The sequence below is a fragment of the Accipiter gentilis genome, chromosome 5, assembly GCF_929443795.1.
Source record: "Accipiter gentilis chromosome 5, bAccGen1.1, whole genome shotgun sequence".
NCBI lineage: Eukaryota > Metazoa > Chordata > Aves > Accipitriformes > Accipitridae > Astur > Astur gentilis.
The window spans coordinates 10,777,861-10,796,322 of NC_064884.1; the positions used below are offsets into that span (position 1 = coordinate 10,777,861).

At 37.7% G+C, this 18,462-nt stretch overlaps 1 protein-coding gene across 1 annotated transcript; it reads right to left on the bottom strand.

Annotated features, from left to right (window-relative positions):
- Positions 1–9,178: 9,178 nt before the first annotated feature.
- Positions 9,179–16,871, bottom strand: CLHC1 (clathrin heavy chain linker domain containing 1). The gene is given in 6 exon segments (XM_049800143.1): positions 9,179–9,775; positions 11,842–12,043; positions 14,806–14,843; positions 14,846–15,041; positions 16,149–16,218; positions 16,737–16,871. Coding segments are annotated over 6 exon segments (561 nt in total). The 5' UTR covers positions 16,778–16,871; the 3' UTR covers positions 9,179–9,761.
- Positions 16,872–18,462: the final 1,591 nt, after the last annotated feature.

Sequence of the window (18,462 nt, forward strand, 5' to 3'; positions counted from 1 at the left end):
ATTTCAATACTGATATGACTGTAAACAATTCCATTCATTCTTTGGGCTTCTGTATCTCCTACTGAAAAGCTCGGTGAAAAGGAAGTATACCAAAAATAAATAAAAAAACCACAGAATCCCCACAGGAATTAAAAATGAAAGGCATAAAAGCTGTATACATCCATCAGCTGAAGGGCCACTGGATGACAGTCTTTTCTACCTGAAAAATAAAGATATGCCTGTCTTCTGACATTCCTTCAATCTTTTTTTATTAATTTGTGGTTGCTTTCTTTAGCATTCCCCGCTGTTTACCCAGAAACATCTGCATTGTTTGTTTTCCCAACTCAAAGATTGCCTATGCTTCCTTAAACTTCTGTATCTTCTATCCTCTTCTAGGGTTCTCTCCTGTTTTGTTTTTCTATCTGAAAGTTCAGAAACAGTATTGAACTTTCCCCTTATCTTTCCTCCTTCCTCACTTCCATATGGGTTCCCTCTTTCAGCTTTCCTTTCTGCATTTTCCTTTCTGTGCAGCTTTTTCCTCCCTATATGCAATATACTCTCCCTCTCCACTCTTTCTGTTCGTGAGCCATCCATTCTTTCAGTGACAAAAAGGGTAACAAAACAAAACCAACTATTTATGTACCTGGTGACATGAAACTTCCATTTTTATGGAATAATATCGCACATTTGTGGTACAAAGTTGCAGCTCTCCATCAATGTGAGATCCTGGATGCTCTGCCATAAGACATTAAATACCAATTAAGTGCCTAAATCACCACCCCTGATCTTATGTTCTTTCCACACCACTCTCATTACGGAGTTTTTTATTTCACCTTCCAGGTGACCCTTAACTAACTTTTCTTCACCTTCTGGCACCTTTCCACTTATCTTACTTGATCTCATGAAATCGATTTATTCCTCTTATGGATTCTAAACTCTGCATCTTATTCCAAATTATTTCCTCCACCAGGACCGATACAAACTTAGCCAGCTGTTCTTTTCAAGAGGTGAACTTCAAATGAGGAGGCAAGTGTAAAAATTTGAATGCATATTTGTTCCGAAGCAGTGGCAAAACCACGTCCATCAGCATGCTGCAGCTTTTGGGAGTGCTACACAGCCCAGCCCAAACAGCATTAACAAGTCTGTTAACATCATTGTTCTGTTGCTGCCATCTTTACCAATTTTAATGGAAGAACATACAGGAAGACGTTATGATTTCTATTACCATGCTGCACAAGACCCCTGATTGTAAACAAGACTTCATTTGCAGGGTACTATATATAGAACAAAAGACAATCAGTGCTCCAAAGAATTTACTAAGATGAGAGACAACACATGTAAATTTTCTACAAGGGAAGCAATGAGATAATAATGTTGGCCAACATGAGAAGTACTAATCATACAGTCGTGATGAAGATTTTTGTAGGCATCACTGTAAGAATTCACCAGAACTTTAAAAAAATGACAACAAACAGGTTGATCCAAACAGTATCATTCATCACAATTAAGTAGAAAAATCTGGTTATCGATAGAAACTTTGACTGCAATGCAACCTTTAAAGATTAAAATGCTTCTTTTTCATATGGACTCAGACGTAACGTAAAGCTTTTTTGCACAAAACAGCTAACAGAGAACAGCAATAAAATGTATGTGAAGGAAAAACGGGATCCTTCATGAGATGTGATAAAAATAGATGTTAGTTCGGTCAATCAATATTAATTCATTGGAAATCAGAATTGCAAAGGCAGAATGCAGTAAAGCCTACAGAGTATTCATGTTCTGCTACTGACAAAATAGCTATTAAAACAAATGATAATGAAGAGATACTGTTTAGAAGTACGAAACATTTATTTTTCCTCAGTGTTAAGTTTAAAGAAATTTCAGTACCAAGTCCTCACCTGTAACAGCTTTGATAATGGTATTAATACTGCAAATGTATTTGTAGAAAAATGGGGGGTTGTTGTTCTTGGGGTTTTTTTTTATATTTTCTCTGCTCCCACAGGAGGATAATCATAGATACTATCTTTTGGTAAGCCAGTTACCAAAAACCTTCATAGGGCAAGAGGCCTGAGATACATACCCTGATCTCCTGAGAGCCAAGGGGAGAAGATGTCCCAAGTCCTGACAATTGCTCCTAGAGGTCCTATTGCTCCCCTGAAGGATGCAGGTGTGTGCCAGAACAGCTTTGGTGTTGGCCCAACACAAACCTCAGCTTGCATTTGACTAGATCAGATGCCTCATACCAAGTTTACCAGATAAAGGCACCTAAATGACTCCTTAAGAATCCTGTTCCAGGATACAGGAGGATATTAACAGTGTCCAACACCAGGCACCTCATTTGATCTGCTCACCTCTTTCAAAAGCCAAGACAGGGGAAGAAGCTACTCCAAATAGGAAATTTAGAAAAAAGTTTAACTGAAGTGCTTTGAAGCAGCCTCTGGCACCATTGTCTATGCAAAAACAAGGGCAAATATCTTCTCTGAGACATGTACCAATATTCTCCCTCCTCTTTCCTCCACCCTTTCTATAGCCCCTGGGAAATGTCTCTCCTCCCACTCCTTACAGTTTCCTTCTGTGCTTTTCTGCTGCTGAATGATCTTGTTGCCTGAGCAACTGCAGCTGAGGAGAGGAGCAGGGAGAGGGTTCTGGCCCAGTTGTGTGCTATTGGCAACAGCACTGCGTTCTGACCCTGCAATGCACAATAGCAACGGTAGCAGCCTCAGGAAATTAACAGTTCAGCTGAGTTAGGTGCCTTGAGTTAGGTGTAACCTCCTTACTAGTTGCTGGGGATTTTGCAGCCACCTTATATTTTTGTTCAAGTATGAATAAAATAACCTAACACTCAAGACTGTCAAACAAATAGTCGTTTAGCTTATCCTCACACCGATTATATTCACAAAGCAGCCGCATTTGTTACACTCTAATTCTGGTCCTAATAGAACTCAGAAGTACAAATTAACTGGTAATTAATCTCTACAGTCACAATAATCCACTCCAGAAATTTCATATTATTATGATGTGTCTGTCTCTCCCTTTGCTCTTTTCTTTGTGTATTTTAGAATTCAGAAAAGTAACCAGAACAAAAGCATCTATCAATGACCTTTCCAGATCCACTTCAGTATTTGTATTTTGCTTTCTTTTCATCATTGCTGTCTGTTTCTTGGTATTTGAACAATATCTGGTAAAATGAGAATGTAGTCTTGCTGCTATCACTGTACAAGAAACAATAATCTCTGCAAGATATCCAGCAGAGATTTCTTTTCTAATATTGTTTTATAGGAAAAAAATCCTTTAAAAAAAAAAAAAGCATTCTGCTTATACGGTTTTGTGTTCCTACAGTAAATGAAACACTACAGGTTGTTTCCCCCCTCACATGATGGTGTATGATCAAAATGATTGTAATTGACTACTTGTTGCTCTGCTGATTGCAGGAGAGAGGGTTGTGCAGTTTTCCCTGCATTTGAGCAAAGTAACACATTGAACATAAAGCATGGAATTATGTGCGATAATACTTCTTAACAGATATTAGAACCAGTCTTGTTAAAATAAAACAAAAAATATCAGGGATTGCAGACCTAAACGAGTGTAGCTACTATGACATTTCACTCTCTTTTTTATTGTTATTTAGTTTTTACTTCTGAAGTAGAAACTTAGTTAGTTAGAGGTTCCAGTTACATCAGGGGTTAATGGTGAGTTACTGGAAAATGATTTGACCTTTTAAATTTCATATCGGTGAGAGCTTCATTCAAAATTAATTTACTCCAGCTTATCAAATCTGCCTTTAGTAGCTGCATGCTTGCTAATTCTGTCCCCTGCACTGTATTTATAGCACTTTTTAAATTTATTTTTTGGACTAGGTTTATTTTTGTTGAGCATAAAATAGAGGACAACTGGAGTTCAAGCTTGACAGAACCCAACCACAAAAGCTCAGAAACTAATACGTCATTTTTGCTCTGTTATCTTCAGAGATAACCTACTTCCATTCTCAGCTATCCAGCAGAATAGTCAGAGTGAATATCACTGCAGCAAAACACAGTCCAGAATTTATGGCTTACTAAATTCAGAGAGAAGCTTTAATTAATGAAGTCTGGAGTGCTGTGTCTAGATAGCAGATTCCATCACTTCATTTGGAATAAAACCATCAGCTTTTCTCAATGTATCTGGAAGTTTCAAAATCACCTGTCAAAACAATGTTAACACATCTAGGACATAAGTAATTGTGCTTGGGAGAGCTTAGATAATTGGTCAGGTATATCCAGTGCTGCCTCTTCAACAGCTCTTTCTGACTAATGGCTTCAGCAATGATGCAAATCAGATGACTGTATATACAGCTTTCAAAAAGAGAAGGGAGGCTCACAGGGTCATAAAATTTAGTAAAGGAAAAGGCGTAGGGCCAAACATCGTTCGTGTGACTCATGGATTTCAATGGGATTACAGAAGGATGGAAATAGACCACATTTAACATATAGGTCACCATGCTGATATCATTAATCTTCCACCAGTGAAAGATTGCCCCCTACCATTCTGTGATTTGAAGTATGAGGATAATTGGCCCATGGGGATACAAGAAAGCTAGAAGAAAAAAAGTGAAATAATGAGAAGAGCCTGAAGAAATAACATTTTAAAAAATATTTTAAAATGGAGTATCTTAATTTTCCTTAAAAGGTCCTACTGAATATTGCTGATGGACTCTTATCAACATAAACCTGTATCAATATCTTGTATCATATCTTGTCTGTTTATCAATACAAACTCTTTTATACTGTTCTACCTGTGATTTGCATTTGATGAAAGCTGTATCACAAAATTGTATTTTGCTTTTGGTAACTTCAGAAAACCTAACTCTCACATCACATTCAGAGTTTCGTGGATAAAGCATGCAAAAAGCTATCTAAGTTGGCCATCTCCTTCTCTCCATAAAACTTGCCAGAGTAACATAAAAAGCCATCTCACAAAGACAAGAATGCAATAAAAATAGTATTATCACTTCTTTAAGCTCTAATGAAATTTCTTAGTGGAGATGGAGCAAAACTATCTTACATGTGGCAAGGGCACTCACCTGGGAAGTGGATCTTGAATGGGCTTTGTACTGTTTCCAGTGAATAATGAATTAACTTAAAGACAGAATAATTAATTAATTTTAAGACAGAATAATTCCATGAAGCAGGAAGCACAGCTTATGATTTCCTCCTTCAGGTAAGTGACCTGGGCACTAGGCTACATAACTAACCTCACAACATTTCCTCTCATTCTGGTATCTTTAATCTCCCATTTAGCACATATCTTGTAAGAGCCTAATTTCTTCATTAAATCAAGGTATAAATCTGTGGCTGATCTTTGTGAAGTCTGCATTTGGAGGAGGTGTGTGCAGCACACCAGTCAAGTAGACATAGGAATTAAGTCAGCTAGTCAGAGCTTGGCAATAATAAATGGCATTGGATCACAATGCTGCGTACCTGTAAATTTTGTTCACTCTTGAAGTATTTTTAAAACTCACTTTTAAACCCCTTTATTATATTTTGACCAGACTATTTTATCCAAGACAAAGAAAATTCTGAGTTTGATTAATAAATAAGAGAAAAAAGAAATAGGAATACTGCCAGTATCCAAAATGTTTCAGAATCTCTCTTAACAGTGAGGTGACAAGACAACTCTCCTACTTCTCTGTCTGTGAAACTGGATAACTATTCTTCAAAATAATGTCTGAGACTGGGGACAAAGTTTTGTAAAGAACAGATTTTTAAACTTGCTTAGGCATTTACAGATGTCTCTAGCTTTTTGAAATTCCATCTCTTCTTTATATGTAACTTTGGGTGTTTGAATATTACTAAAATACTACTTGGCTTTTACGGACACTTTGGGTAAAAGTATATTGTCACCTTGCTAAACAGAATTTTTAAGACAGTTTTTATTTTTTTCAAGATGAAGTGACTGAAAATTCTTGAGGTTGCTGAATAAAACACACAGGTCTAAATTGCTTTAAATCCCAATACATGATTAGCAACTGATTCTTGGATTGGGAGACACCAAGTTCTTCTGAAGGAAAATAAGGCATATAAGGCAACACCAGCACAGTCCTCCCCAGTAACAGTTGTATTTGCTCTAGAGACTATACATTTGACACTGCACTTGCATTGTTTTCCTTATGCAGCATGATTTCTAAAACTTCCAGAGAATGCTTAATACAAACCAGCTAGCAAGTAAATAGGTCAACTGAAGAAGCACGTACCTCAGGCTTGCCATTTGATCATGTATCCTTGTTAGAAATCACTTCTGTACAGAAAAAAAGGGCTATAAAGAAAAGGAATAAAATTTTGTGGTTTAGCCCATCACTGTCTTGTTTGATTTAACAAGCACTTTCATTTTTCAGCTGCTGCAAATATTAAACAAGAACCATGAAATCACTCTGGAGACTATCACAGTTACATCTGCACTGCTTTCTTGTATGATGCCAGCTTCTGTGCAGTAAGAATGTCAGTGATCCTTGCATTCATTGTTTTCATCCTTTTGGTCAAAATCCAATGTATGTTACACTGTAAATTGAGTTATGATATATACAGTGTGTCTAAGGTCAAACACCCCATCTTATCTTATAATCAGTGTGACAACTAACCAGATTTGATCTTTTGTCACTCATTACATATCTAAGAAACAGCACCATTAAAATTAATATACATCCACCAGCATAAAATGAAATGAGAAAATTGAACCTGAAGTTTCAGTAGTCATAGCAATGTATAATAATAAATCAATTTTCACTTAGCATGGACTCTCCAATTTTCCATGAAGGTGTATTACTACTTCTGAGACTTTACACCTCCCCTTTGCTGGCATACAAAATATACTTGGCCGTTCTTTCTGATCCCTTGCTTATGCCTTGTATTTAACTATACTTCAGGTTTGAACTTTACAACACAAGTTGGTCACAAATAAAATTCTAGAACTTCATAACTAAATTAAATTATGTAAGTGGGAAAAGGAATGGCTATTGACCTCTGCATTCATCATGTGTGATGATACCAGACTCTGGAAAAACCTCTCGTGTGGAATTCGACTGCTCTGCATTTCATAATCAAAAAGTGCAGAAGTCTGTGGTCACTCAGGTGGTGTCAAGCTGAGTTAAGGAAAAGGTCAGGTGTCAGTAATGAATGCTCTAGTTCTGTTACAGAAGTAACAGTCTGGACAGCTAAAACAATCTCAGTCTGAAAATAAACATTTCATGCTCCCTGCATTTCTTATAAAACCAAGCAGTCTCCAAAGTATACTAGCCTGTATCCGCAAACAGTGTGAAATACTTCCCCCCCCCCCAAGCATAAGCACTTGCTCAGGGCCCTATTCTGTGTTCAGAAATCCCACAGAAGCCACCAGTGTTGACCTTTTCACCTTACTGCTCTTGGAGTATCTGCATCAACATATACATTCATAATAGCAGGATTACATTAATTTCAGTAACATGAATAGCAAAAAGCACTAAAAGGGAAAACCATTCTTAATTTGTAGTTCACCCTCAGTAATTCTGGCAAATGTAATTGAACATTAGTCAAAATTCAGCTGCAATGATATGTAAAGCAGACATCACCCAAGTAATTTATTCCTGAATATGTTCTTTAAACTGTGGCTTTAATAAATATATTAAATCTCTGTTCTCACATTCTATTGACAGTATCACCTCTTTCTCCCCTCCTGCCGGCAAACAGGATTGTATCAACTGCCCTTTGATTTTTAAAAATGCTAGAAATTCCTTCTCAGCATAGCAGATGAGTACAGAAAATGCTGCATCAGGTTAAAAAAATCCGACCTAGGAAAAAATGTGATCCACTAAGACAACTACAAAAGTATCCTGGCAAGGCCCTACTTCCCAGGGTCACAGAACTTACCTTTTTCTACAGCACTGAACACACTCCAAGCACCACTGAACTGCCCAGTCTTTGATAGATTTGAACCACTCTTGAGGTAGAAGTTCTAATGCTCATTAGAAGGAGGGTATCCCTAATAAAATTTGCATAAATTGCAAGCTCTTCAGAGCAGTAATAATTCACAGGCATTTGGAAACACACTACTAAGCGGCAGGCATTACTAGAAAAAAATATTTAACACTAATTTATTTCAGAAGATATCTCTACATTTAAAGATTTAACTTAAGGGTTATATTTACAGGACATGTTATTCTGCATGTTGAAAACTGAACTTGCATACCTTTCCCTGTTGCTCATCCACACAATACTTAGAATATCTGTAGACTTGCAATTCTTCTCTTTTAAAGAAAGTTCTCTTCTGAATCCTAACTCTGCAGATTTATCCGAACAATCAATATGGCCCAGCAGCTTTTAAAAAGTGCCAAAATGTCTTGAAATTAAAACAAACCATCAGTAGTTATATCTAGCTTAATTATAGAGATATCTGTTATTTGGGAACAGGTAGGACAGTGACAACAGTAAATAACAGTCAGTATTCTTCCTGGTTTTACTTCTTGTGGGCTGAGAGCTAAGAAGCAGCTCTGCCAACATGCACCCAGTGAATCTGCTGATGTATGACTGCAGCTGGACATCTTCCTTTCCCTAAGACTGAATTACCCATCTCTTGATAATCAGTGTAAGCTAAGTTCCTGTACTAGCTCTTACAGTGTAATATGGTCCTCAAAACACACAATTCCCACAGCAATCCAAAGAGCAGGTGGATGCATGTAACTGAAGCCTAAATTTGTTCTAAGTAGACATTTGTTGTATTTTGGCAGGATTTGTTAGATTACCGTGATAATCTAACTTGTACTATGACTCCAGTGATGGCCTGGAACAAAAAAAAACCAAAACAAACCCAAAAGACCAAGGCATCAGGGTACATCTACACTGTACAATGCCCTTTGTCCAGCTCCCTCAGAATGATGATCCACTCGGAGCAGCTTCCTGTACCCATGCTGATTCTAAACCCTGAGCAGTACCTGCCTCCAGCACTATACTAAAGGACAGGCATGATGTACTGAAGCTGAGAACAGGATGGGAAGTATATGCATACCATTACCACACCGTACCATTCCAGGGTACAACACACCAGCTATCTATCTTCTACACTAAGAATACATTTTCAGTTAAACAAAATACAAACATGCACACATTCTCACAGGGACATATTAAAAGGGACAAATAACTGATATTTGATGGTGTTGCCATGAAAAGCTGAAATTAGGACTCAATAGTCAGGATGACTGTTAAGTAGGTATTCTTTATTGCAGTGCTAGGCGCACAGGGGATTGATCGCTCCTCCTAATACGTGCGCCGCGTCAAGTCACAATTTATATGCAAGTTATATATACATATTCACAAAATAATTAGCGTGTTCATGACTTTTCTGAGAACTCATTAACATAAGTAACCACCCATCTCCACATGCACATCATAATCCTTGGATGGGTTTCAGGGACACCTGTGCAGTCTTGAGGCATCCTGTGCCTCTTTATCTCATAGTGGCTTTGCATTCCATTCTCGAAGATAAGTTCCATTAAAAGATTACCATGTGCTTACATACCTGTCTCAGAAGGAAATGTTTACATAGTTCATTGCTGCTGCTTGTTAAGAGTCTTGTCTGGTAGTTTTCCATCAGGCTCAGGCTTCAATGGTAAAATTATTCTCAGCACTGTTTCTGTTTCTGTTTACTACGGTTCATACAAAGAGTGAAAAGGATTCTTCGCTTGACTGCTGTAAGAGCTCCCTCTGCTGTTACACAGAAAAACTACCACAAAACATGTTCCATTAACCTTCCATCTTTTTTCATCAAGTGGCGAATTTTCAAACACTCCATCCTGTGAGGTGAGAATCAACACGATTTTCTGAGATAACTTTTCATGCTTATTTTCTGCACAAGCAACTTCTATCTTATTCCAGTCTTCCAAAGTACAGACGGTATCATTTATAATAATGTGTTCAAATGCATCCAAGAAAAAAACAACCATATTTAAAGATCCTGCATTTGCCCTAATGAGCTTTGTACTATCCATAATAAGCATACTGCACAAATCATTCACGGTTTTTCCGGATGGATTATAAATCCTAAGACTGAGTTAAAAAAAAAAAGAAAGCTGATTGAAGACCCATAAGAAAAACAGTGTTTATTTTAATTTTAAAAGTTTGAAACCCCCTGATTGCACTCAAAATCACTTCTGAAACCTGTAAGAGCAATAGAATGACAGGGTAATTGCAGGCACTGAAGTTAAGGGCAGTTTACTGGAGCAAGACACAATAAGCACAATAGATGCCAACAACCATCCCTGGGTGCAGAAAACCTAATTTTCAGAAATATTGTCTTTAAATTTAAGCACTTTTCCTGGGCAAGTCCAGGCAGTTAAGTATTAGTTTGTCTGCACAGTAGTTTCAGAACCTGGCACTTGCTGCCCATGTGGTTTGTTGCAGCTGTCTGCCCTTGGCTTGAGTTCATGCTGCCTGAAGAGCTTCTGCCACTGTGTCTGGCAGCACAAAAAAGAGTCCCTCTAAAAACCTACAAACCTTAGAACAGTAGGACTTTGTTTATTTTTTTGTGTCCTAAGCAGTAAGTGCTGAAGTTGCAGGTTGCCCAAGAGCCTGACTATAGAGGGTCTGCTAGAAGCAAGCAAAGTGCCTGCAGAGTTCTTTCAGTGGCAGGGTTGCCCCAAGGGGGGCACAGACTGAACCTGTGTGTGAGTGCAAGCAGGATGGGCCCTCAAATCTGGCACAGTGACCCTCATCCCTCGGAGCTCCAGAAGATGCGAGAATGCACAGTTCAGCTCCCTGTGAAGGAAAAAGCTTTTATTCAGATCACATTACAAACTAGGAGCACTGAAACCAAAGTAATTTATAGGCTGAAGTAGGAGTTGAATTAAAATTTCAAGTTTAGAAGTTTGTTATTAAAATTTTGCTGTGCTTACTTTTCTTGCTCATTTCCTCCAATAGCTCAAAACCATGCTTTTTGTGATCAGCTGAGATAAAAGACAGGATTGTAGCCCCCATAGATGAAAACAGTGGTTTTCTAATCCATTGTTGACTGAGACAGTGAATTAATGCAATGCTAGGACAGTTTTCCAATAGAAAGAAATAATCTTCTGAAACATCAAATATCAAGTTTATTATGTATTTGCATATGGTTACCTCTCCCTTTCCTCACCATAAAAACCTACAATGATCTTGACTGATTTCGCTGAACACTGTGGAAAACCTAGTGGTGACATTAAAATCTAACCTTTTACTTGAAAAAAATATATATAAGAAATTTTTTTCCTGTAATTATCTAGAAATCTCATGGAATGAGAAAATCAACAAACCCTAGAAGACATGATAACCTGAAAATCCTCCCTTAAAATTATCTGAAATATGACCAGAAAATAAAAGAAGAATGAAAAACTGTAGCTCAACTGAGCAACAACAGTCTAAGCAAGAATACATATAGAAGAAAAAAAGGACACCACCAGAAGGCGACTAAGTAGAAAGGAACCTAAGAAAGAACACAGGGCACCCTTCTTTCCTTTAATCATTTGATTAATGAACCCACGATCCACCAGAGAGGGCCAAATCAACCTTGGTTTTGGACCTGTAGGCTATGAGAACCCCCCCAGTTTCCTACTGGGGTCCTTGCCAAAATGCTGTGGAGATTTTTTAGCAGGTATACAAAAAGTAATTCCTTACTTCATCAGAGCCTGCATGTATTGACATTATGATAAAACACATAGGGACATTTAACAGAGCTCTTGACATCTCAGTAAACATGACAGAAGTTCAGATATTTGTATTCACTTCAAACGATTGCTATATAAATGTGGTCAAAAACATCACTGTTAAACCTGAAATAAACATATTGTAGAACAATCATGAAAGACAATACAAGTGCCTTATTAGTTACCTGAAGAAAAATGCTCCAGTTGCTGAATATAATCCATTGCTCCAGAAATTCGGTGCTGTTCATATAGGCACAAAGCAACTTTTTTGTGTGCACCAGACTGACCATATGTGACTTCAGCCAAAGCCAGGCATTTTGACTTGTCGCTTGGTTCCACTTTCCCATAGTCATAAATAATATCTCCTACTGCCTCAAAAAAGGTTAACTGGAAGAAGACAAGGTAATAAAAGAAATCAGCATCACTAGTGTGTTCCGTAACTTTGTTGTGGTTTAACCCCAGCCGGCAACTAAGCAGCACACCGCCACTCATTCACCCCCGGCGGGATGGGGGAGTGAATCGGAAGGGTAAAAGTAACAAAACTTGTGGGTTGAGGTAAGAAGAGTTTAATAATTGAAACAAAACATAATAATAATTAAAAATTGTAATGAAAAGGAAAATAAAAGAAAGAGAGGGAAATAAAACACAAGAAAAACAAGTGACGCACATGAAAAACAATTGCTCACCGCCAACCGACCAATGCCCAGCCTGTTCCTGAGCAGCAGTCCCCTGGCCAGCTTTCCCCTTACTTTATATACTGAGCATGACATCACATGGTATGGAATACTCCTTTGGCCAGTTTAGGTCAGCTGTCCTGGCTGTGTCCCCTCCCAGCTTTTTGTGTACCCCCGGCCTCCTTGCTGGCAGGACAGCATGAGAAGCTGAAAAGTCCTTGACTTAGTGTAAGCACTGCTCAGCAATGACTAAAACATCCATGTGTTATCAACATTGTTCTCATCCTAAATCCAAAACACAGCACTATACCAGCCACTAGGAAGAAAATTAACTCTAACCCAGCCAAAACCAAGACACTTTGGAATATTTCAAAACAAGCTACAACAAGTGGATTGTGTAGATGGGCGTATTTCTGCATGTGTAAGTATTAAACTATACCCCTTTCAGCTCTTCTGCCCCTCTTGCAGCCTTAATTCTCCATATTTGAGAAAGTAGCCTCTTCCTGCTTTTCTTTAATCTCTCAACTGCAGCAGAGAGGGCTCTAAGAGCACTGAAAGCAATAGGAAGCAATAGGACGTGTCTTTCAGAGATTACTGTAATTCCAGTCCCTGGTAGTTGGGAGGAACAACTGCAGCCTTACAGTGTTCCTGGACATGGGAGATTCAAGGCTGGTTTCAGGAATAAGGAAATGCTTGTGTTGTTCCCAAGCTATGAGGGAGCAGAGCGGCCATGGCTGGGCTTTCCACAGCACAGCCTGTGGAAGCCAGTCTACTCAGTACCGGTGGTATTTGTAATTTTTGTTGTCAGTCTCACAATAAACTCAGAGGAACATGTCCAAAAAAAGTGAGTTTTAGAAGCCTAGTCAGATTTCCTGGGATTATTAGAACAGAAAACAGCAATAGCCATAGGTTGCTATCCAACTTCACATTTTCTCCAAAGTACAAAGATTCAAAGAAAGACTGGAGGAAATTTTGCCATATTATCAAAACCAAGCTATTTTGTAGTATGACTCTCAGAAGTAGCTCAGCTGGCTTTAACACTTTCCTAAGAAATTCTACGTAAGGACACAGGAATGGGAAACAGATAAAATTTTGCCACAATTACAGTGGCACAGTAGCATGGCAATTATTGTATAACATAGTGCAACAAAATAGTGTGGTAATTACAGGGATTTATACTGTCAAGTGTTATGTAACCTGTCTGCTACAGGTGTTGCTACCAGTTTTGCCTAAAATCTAAGTGGTTTAGAGTTTATTTATTTATTTTTGGTATTTGCAAAAGACTGTTTTAAAACCAGTACAGAACTTAATCGGAGGTAAAGCTCCTATTTTCCTATACAAACAAGGCATCATTATGTTTCAGTAATAGAGTATTTTTCAACAGGCTTCTCCAGCAAACAAATAAAAGCAATTTGCAGATCCCTCACTACTGCAAACATCTGTAATACTTGGAACTAGAAATTACAGCTGCTTTTTGCTCTTCCACCCTAGAGGAACTAAGCTGTTGCCTACTAACATTGCATTTAGTAACATTTTATGATTCCCAAGGTGGTCATAAAGCATGGCTTCGGAAACACTGTTTCACTGTGATGTTGTAACTAGCTAGGTCTTATTACTATAAGAACAATGATGATTTCAGCATGTCAAAATGGCAGACTGTAACAGGTTTTTTGCATTAGTAGGATAGCTTATGGGTTAGGACTGAAACAAAGAAGTGGTGTTTTCGTCCTGACACAAGGTGGTTTAGAATCTCAATTTAAAACTGCAATATGGGCTAGCATTACAGAACGCTGTTGCTCTTCACAAAAGTCTTTCAGCAGAGAGGCACCCATTAGAGTTAATTCAGTACCAGACTGTTCTAGCAGGATTTTCACCATTTCAAACAAATCTACACTGTATTAGAAAAACATATCTCTCACAGCTTAAATGTCTTCTCCAAATCAAAAATGCAGAAACAGATGCATTTCTAGAAATTCAGGTATGATTGTATCTTCTCCCCATAAATGGAGAAAACAGAGGTCAAGTGCAGGTACAGGGTTTACAGTTTAGGCACGTTTTTAATGTAATTGTGTTTGAAAATTTGGATCTGGTACTGACGTTGCCAATAAAATGAAAGAAATTCATATCATAGTAATTGTGGTTTCTTAATCCACAGTAGGCTGTGAAAATCTTATATCCGTATATTTTTTAAGTACAATGTAAGAGAAAAGAGTCTCAAACAAAACTGGAGTCTAAAATGCTGTAAGAAAGGCTGACGGCAACCAAAACAAAATGTGCCCTTCAGAAGGAGCTGTTAATACTGCTTTTTTGGTCTACCCTTGTATTGAATTTAGGATTCAACAAAAAAGAATCCATTAATGTATTTTTTGTTGTGTTTTGTTTGAAAGGATTTACTTTGAAGAAAAGGCAAAGCCTCATGACTTGGGAAGTAATGGAGGATGGCATACCCCTCCGTGAATCTCAGTGCAGAATGACATACCTTTGCTGTTTAACCCAGTGTGTTAATAGATTTCATTCTTTTCAGACAATACACATTTGATTGCTTCCAGAGTTATGGCTGAATTTGGAGGGTGTCCAGCTGCAGCACTTGAGTTTATCAGAGTGTCAAAATACTTCAACAAAAGGATATTTCTTCCATTAAGGCAGCTAATAGCTATGAGGACGAAAACAAAAGTCATTGGCTGGGCACCCAGAAAAGTATCTTTCACTATTTAAGACTTCAGTTTTAGACTTTGTTTGCTGAGACCCACCAAATGCCTCTGACAAAATTTTTACTAAATCTTTTGAGACATATCAGATCCTTTGTTAATTACTCCAAATGAAGATTGCTCAAAACTGAAGGCAGAGGGTTCATGATAGTATTTTACCATTGACAGGTAATGGGTAAATCTCAGGGTGGGGAGGGTAGTCTTTAAAACATATAGTTTTTCAAGTGAGAATATAGAAGATATAACATCTGCTACCAGGACTACAAATTTTGTAGTTTTGTGATACAGATCCTGAACATTAGTTTATCACAGTTTTTTCTCTCAGTTATTGCCTTTAAAACTTGAACAAAAGGCAATAAAATATGCAAAAAGAAACACTGATCTTGTAGAGTTCAGCAATGCTCCTATGGCTCCTTCAAAGGAGGGACAAAATACTGCACTGCTTCAGTCTCTGACATCATCAATATCGCTGAATTTTGTGTTGCCAAATGCAAACAAAAACACTGAGAGGAAGACAAAATTAGAAAGACTATTTTGTATTTATCTGGATATTTAAAATCATCAATAGTCTTTATGTACCTTAGATTTCAGAAACTAATTTTAATGAATCTAACTAGAATATTGCTTTATGACTCAAAAGACTAGGCTTGAGTAATTTACACACGTAACAGTAAGGTCTGGACATTCAAACTAGCAGGTGGACCTTTGCTCTTGCCTATTGCACATAACTTCTCAGTAGAAATAAAACAGTTTCAGCACTGCGTTAGGAACAGCTTTATACTAGACCTTAAGATCACTGCTTAACCCAACACCTCACCAACAGTAAGAAAAGCAGCGGTTGTGAGTTAGCTATCTCCTTTTCTGCCTCTTAGGGCATGTCCTTAACATACAACAAAGGAGGAAAAAAAAAAGCCTTACAGCTTTTCTTACCTTCAATTTGGAATATTAAACATAAGCTTCAAACCCACACAAACAATTCTTATTTGATAAATCCCAAATTCTTAAGCACTGAAATGACTAGACTGACATCAACTAAAATCCTGTAAGAATGGACCCAATTATCAAGTTCTTACACTTAAGATACTTCAGAGCTTCTTCCTTTCAAAGAATTCCCCTAGGAGAGTTTACTGTGTAAGTTGCTGCAGCATCATACTGACCACTTGGAAGTAAGTCACTGAAACTAGGAATGAGGAAGAAAAAAAAAGTACAGAACATGATACGTTATACAGACACTAAATACACAGATACATACATAAAATGCTTGGCTAATGGTATAGCAATCTAGTCAAGAAACCCAAACACTGAGAATACACAGCTTCAAAATATAAGTATTTAAACCTAGTACATCTTCATCACACCATTTTCCAGTATGAAGCAGCAGTTTTGTTTCCACACGTCCAGTTACATCTCTTCTGCCTCACTACCTAGTGCTTCTGACAGTGTTCATAATGAAAACTTTGAGAAACCTACAAGGGAGTTCAGTTATCTGTGGGCAACTGGGAAGAGAAGAGAACTATATTTTAATATGTCTTCTAAAAGACTGTGATTTGGGAAGGACTAATCTAATTAATCAATGGCCAGAAATAGTAAAGAGTTACTTCTGTGTAACAGTTACACAGCAGGCTATACGAGATGAATTGATGAACTAATTCTTATTTTTAATATCAAGGGATTGTATTAGCAGTGAGATCCAGGCACCTAGAAGTAGACAGTTGCATTACTGGGATTTTCAAAGGCATCTAATGTCCAATTTCCTCCAGGCATCTGGACACTTGAAAAACCCTCAAGTTGCGCATTTTCATCTGTACACACAGAAATATATTTAAGATTAGCCTGTCAGTTTTCACCACACAGGAAACAGCTGGTCTTTTCAATTTCAGTCCCTTTAGAAAAAGGGCCAAAGAACCCCTGAAAACGGATAAACAATTGACTTAACCTGCACGGCTGCAACACCAGCACTTTTTACAAACACCAAAAGGGTCACAAAAAGAATGTGTCCTGGAAGGACTGCATTCAATATGATGTATTAACTATGACATTGCAAACTGCTGATGCAGAGCACAATAACCATATTATTTTTATTTTTCAAAATATTGAAGTGAATCTTCAGCCATTTTACTAGGGACATCAAGAGCCAAAATATAAAACATGGCAATGTAGAATGACCACATCACTATCTCAACAAGCAAATCAGAGTTGAAATTGTTAAAGCATTTAAAAAAATGAAAAAACAACAAAACAAATAACCACAAACTTTACCAACTGATACATTTATGTGAAAACATATTTTTTTAAAACTGAGGATTATTTTCTTTTCCCCCAAAGAACTGAAACAATCTCCTTAAGCAGATGATTGTTTAGGAAACACCTTTTACAGCATCAGTTAAACTCGGTTTTCCTGTCAGTGCCCTCAAAAGTTACCAGACAGGAATAAAAGATATCATCTTAAAGACCAAACTCTTAATCCACTATTGCTGATTGTCTAGTCTCATACCCTCATTCTCAATTGTTCTGACATTTCATTTTTAATGACTTTACCTCTTTCATCAATTTTCTTTTTCATGATCTGAGAGAGGAGATCTTGCAGGGTGACAATCTTGTCCAATTTTGCCCCAGCAGAAATAGCATTTGCAACTAACAAAACTTGAGTTTGTCTGTGGATAGTTAGAGGGAAAGGTGTATGTGATCAGCACAGTTATCCAAATCAAGAAATCTTCATCATAGTATCAACAGTATCTAAGTTAATAATTGATCAATGTATGGAACCTCAATCCATAAGACAAAAAGAAAGTCTATGTGACATAAGGAACACATCTAAATTAAAAATATTTGCAGATATAAACTTGAACCTGAGCTTCAGCTTTTCTCTTTGGTTCAGCTGTATCTCATAAGGCCAGTAAGTGCAGGAGTTCTTGTTCTTACTTAGTCTTTTTTTGCAGAGGGATATACTTTTTTCCTCTTTCTTTTTTCAATTCCAGCACCCGTCTGAGACGTTTAGAAAGAGAATCCAAGCTGAGTGATCCTTCTACACTCAGGCTCGTGGGAGAAGAAAATGCCTTTCATGAGCTCCCAACTGTGGGCAGTAAAGCCGGCTGGTAACAGTAATGCAGGCTGTGCCCCCCCTCTGGGGCAGCTTCCCACAAAAGCAAAGACCCTCTGAATACATTATTCTTCAAGACTACACCTCCCTATTTCTACTGGGTCACTGCTGTTCTGCATTCCAGCAAAGGGATTTGCATTTTGCTGATACATTGCACTACCCTGGGTGGCTTAGTTTTTGGGGTTGTTTGTTTTAGTTTTGGTTTTATATATTTCTTTTTAAAATTATTTAATGTAGAATAAACTCTCAAACCAGCAGGATATCAGATTTACCTGGGATGGGCTTAAGAGGATGTGCTGTTTTCTCTGGGCTGCCAAAGGTTTC